At 53.6% G+C, this 3,984-nt stretch overlaps 1 protein-coding gene across 3 annotated transcripts in view; it reads right to left on the bottom strand.

Moving 5' to 3' along the window:
* HSPA4 (heat shock protein family A (Hsp70) member 4) overlaps nucleotides 1-453 on the bottom strand; it is a 19,696-nt gene extending 19,243 nt beyond the window's left edge. For 2 of the 3 annotated variants that reach the window (XM_074156400.1, XM_074156402.1), the window contains exon 1: nucleotides 154-424. In XM_074156400.1, the coding sequence (XP_074012501.1) occupies nucleotides 154-260 (107 nt within the window). In that variant the 5' untranslated portion in view covers nucleotides 261-424. Of the gene's footprint in view, nucleotides 1-153 lie in introns of all 3 variants that reach the window. The other variant, XM_074156401.1, reaches the window with a different exon arrangement.
* Nucleotides 454-3,984: the final 3,531 nt, after the last annotated feature.

Genomic DNA, 3,984 nt, shown 5'->3' with positions numbered 1-3,984 from the left:
CCCCTCGTCCCCCCCCTTCTCCTCCCCCCTCAGCTCCCCCTCGTCCCCCCCCTTCTCCTCCCCCCTCGTCCCCCCCCTTCTCCTCCCCCCTCGTCCCCCCTTCTCCCCTCACCTCCCCCTCGTCCCCCTCAGCCCGGCCCGGCCCCCACTCACGGCGTGCTGCGATCGCTGTACTCATTGGCGATGGTCTCGATACCGCCGGCGCGGGCCACGGCCACATAGCAGCTCTGGAAACCCAAATCGATGCCCACCACCGACATGGCTTAGGCGGAGGGGGGGGTGGGGGTAGGGAAAAAGGGGCTGAGGCGGAGGAAGAGCGGCGGCTCAGGGCCCGTTTAAATGCGCGGCGGCGGCGGGCGCTGCCTCCTCGGGGCGGGTGGGGGGGGACTTCTCGAAAGATCCCGTCGGCGCCGCCGCTGAGGGGGGAAAAGGGGATGGAAATCTCGCGAGACTACGGCCGGCGGCGAGACCGCGCAGGCGCGGGAGCGCAACCGTGTGGGGGCGGAGCTGGCTATGACCACGCCCGCTGCGCGGGTGGGCGGGGCGAGGGGGGCTCCGCCGTGCCCCCCCTCCCTTCGCCCCGCCCACCCGCGCAATTGTCTTTTTTCTCCGCAAAAAACGCTTTTTCTTTAGAAGGGCTCATAGGATAAGGCCAAGTGCACGGTGCTGGAGGGGGGGGGGGGGGGAGGGCAATCCCCAACACAGGGCCAGGGTGGGTGGGGAATGGATGCAGAGCATCCCCGAGGAGAAGGACTTGGGGTGTTGGGTGATGGGGAAGCCCAACGTGAAGCGATCCTGGGCTTGTGCTGGGAATAGCGTGGCCAACAGGAGTAGGGAAGTGTCCAGAGAAGGGCAATGGAGCTGGTGCGGGGTCTGGAGCACAAGTCTTGTGAGGAGCGGCTGAGGGAGCTGGGGGTGTTCAGCCTGGAGAAAAGGAGGCTGAGGGGAGACCTTCTCACTCTCTACAACTCCCTGAAAGGAGGGTGTAGCCAGGGGGGGTCGGTCTCTTCTCCCAAGGAACAGGCGATTGGACAAGAGGGAACGGCCTCAAGTTGCGCCGGGGGAGGTTTAGGATGGATATTGGGAAAAATTTCTTCACCAAAAGGGTTGTCAAGCCTTGGAATGGGCTGCCCAGGGCAGTGAAGGGCCTACAGGAGAGATGGGGAGGGACTCTTGGTCAGGGAGGGGAGCCATAGGACAAGGGGGAAGATACTAGATACTAGAAAGAACTTCTTTGCTGTGAGGGTGGTGAGAGCCTGGCCCAGGTTGCCCAGAGAAGCTGTGGCTGCCCCATCCCTGGAGGGGTTCAAGGCCAGGTTGGAGGGGGCTTGGAGCAACCTGCTCTGGTGGGAGGTGGCCCTGCCCAGGGCAGGGGGTGGCACTGGGGGGGCTTTAAGGTCCCTTCCAGCTCTAATCATTCTATGATTCTGTGTGTTGGATTCCCCATCCCTGGAGGTATTTAAAAGCCGGGCAGAGGTGGTGCTGAGGGACATGGGTCAGTGGTGGGTTTGTCAGTGTTGGGTTGATGGTTGGGCTCCATGATCTTAAAGGTCTTTTCCAACCCCAATGTTGTGAAGCAATGTTTGGGAATGTTTTTAATTCTGAGATAAAAGGGCAATGTAATGTGTTACAAACCGTCCGTTTCCACATTCCCAGCCCCGTATTTACATCCTTCTGCTCCTTCTTTTAATGATACAGAAAACACACGGCAGAGAAATTTAATATTTGAAGCAGGAAGGAGTCCTGCCCCGGCGGCGGTGGAGCAGCCTCAGCGCCGCGCGTTTGCCATTCCTGGCAGCGCCCGGAGTGACGCCGCCCTGGCAGCTGCCGGTGGGCTGGGAATTGCAGGGAATTGCATCACGGTGCTAATGACAGAATAATAATGAAGCCTTTCACCTCGGACGTCCTTGATTGTAGAGCCCGGCGCCAAGGAACGGAACCAGCCCGCTGCTCCGCACAGAGAACATCATACCACACGTACCTGCGGCACAAAGAACAGCGAGAAAGAACATCACCCGTGTTTTCCTCTCTTTTTTTTGTTGTTTTATTTCACTTTCATTTTTAAAAGGAGAGACACTACTGGCGGAGGGGCCAGGAGCCGGGAGCTGGCATCAGAGCGGCTCTGTGCCCGGAGATGCCACCGGCTACGTGGGGCTGCTGGCCCCGGGCTGGGACATGGGCCTGGGACATGGCCATGGATGCTGCCCTGAGGACAGGAGGGCGGTGGGAGAGAGGGGACCCACCCAACCCAAACTAGCCTGATCCACATGAGCAACCCCCCAGCTGGGGGAAAAATAAAGAAATCAACACAAAAAATAAAGAAATCAACTGAAAATATGAGGTGTCGTGATGTAGTCGTCTGAAGTGGAACAGATTCCATGATTCTCCCCACTCCCCTCTGTTTTCTGAATGTTTTTTTTTCTTGTAAAACATGAAAAGACTGTAAGAAATATTTCCAAGAAATAATTAGGATTTGATGACAGCTGGAAGACGCATAGCTTGTCCTGAACTCCTGTGATTTGTACTCTTTCACAAGGCTTTATAATTTCTTCCCTGGTGAAGACTGATTTGCAGTAGAGAGAGGGGCTGTGAAATGAAACAGCAAAGTACCCGCTGGGGGAACTCAACTCGATGGATTTTACCTACGAGTTTGACAGCCCTTGACTTTTGAAGGCACAGTGAGGAGTTGATTCTACAGATGCTTTTTTTTTTTTAATTCTATATGTGCTTTTTTGATATTTTTCCCCTCCTATAACTTCTGATGAATCCTATTTGAATCCAGACTGGCTGTTCCTTTTCCCACAGATCTTTGCCTTTCGCTATGTTATAAAAACATAGTCATGGCTGAGGGCACTGAGAATCCTACAGAAAATTGTGCACGTCACCCAGGACCAAGGCATTTATATTTAATTTGGTGAGTGTCCCCTTCTTGGGGTGTCAGTACACCCTTCCCCAAGGGTGTGCGTTCCACCAGCCACACACACTTGAGAAGCTTTGCATTTGGGAAGGAATTGGAATAACAGAAGCATTTTTGTCCTATCCGAATCCAATTTCCAATATAGATACACCCACTGAGCTCAGACCTTGACCAACATTTCCAGCCTTCCATGTGGCAGTGACCTTTCCAGGTGGGAATTCAGAATAAACCGGTGTTGGTGGTCTGCTAAATTTGTAAGAGCCTGAAACAATTGCTGTTGGAGAGTGACAATTACCCTCAGAGGAGCGATCGAAAACCAAATGATACTCAAAGGGTAGGTCTTAACTTCTTTATTGCTTATGTGAGCACAGAAGACAAAGTGGGAAATGAAGCCTGCCTGGGCCAGTGTGGTGGGTAAGACACTTTGAGAATGAAGAAGATGTGAAAAGTGAGAGGGGAAAAAAAAATGAGAAACAAAGAGTAGGAAGAAAAAAATATCAAGAATAAATGGGCAGCGTGATCCAAAAGCACATTCTTCGCCTGCAGTTCTGTGCATTCCCCAGCGCGGTGGTAAGGCACTGAAGAAGGAATAGGCACAAGTTTAGTTGCCTTTTATAACCCCTGTGGCGTGGGCTTGATACCCTCCTCCCACGGGGGACGTGTGACCTGGTCCCTGCCTGTCCTGCCGTAGCCCACTCAAATGCCCTCTGGACTCTGCTGCTCCACCTCCCCTGGCCGGGCAAAAAAACCACAGACTCTTCGAGCCCACACAGAGGCAGAAAACTTTGCTGCCATTCCCTGCGGGTGCTTACGGAGCACACACAGAGCCTGCACATTTGTTTCAGATGACTTCAAAGCTGGGGTTTGTTTCATGGTGTCCCAGAGGTGTCTCCTCTGCTGGGGTGGGCACTGAAGTCACCCTGTTGCTGAAGCCTTTCAGTGTTAAACTGCCCGTTAGACTGTGAAATTGAGTTACTGTGGGTCTGGAGTTGCCAAGATCTCATGAATTTTAGGTTCAGTGCTTTCCAGCTTTTAATTAATAGAGGTATTTAATATATTATATTTTA

The sequence above is a fragment of the Numenius arquata genome, chromosome 11 (genome assembly GCF_964106895.1).
Source record: "Numenius arquata chromosome 11, bNumArq3.hap1.1, whole genome shotgun sequence".
In the NCBI taxonomy this organism is placed as follows: domain Eukaryota; kingdom Metazoa; phylum Chordata; class Aves; order Charadriiformes; family Scolopacidae; genus Numenius; species Numenius arquata.
This window is presented reverse-complemented; position numbering and strand designations above follow the sequence as displayed.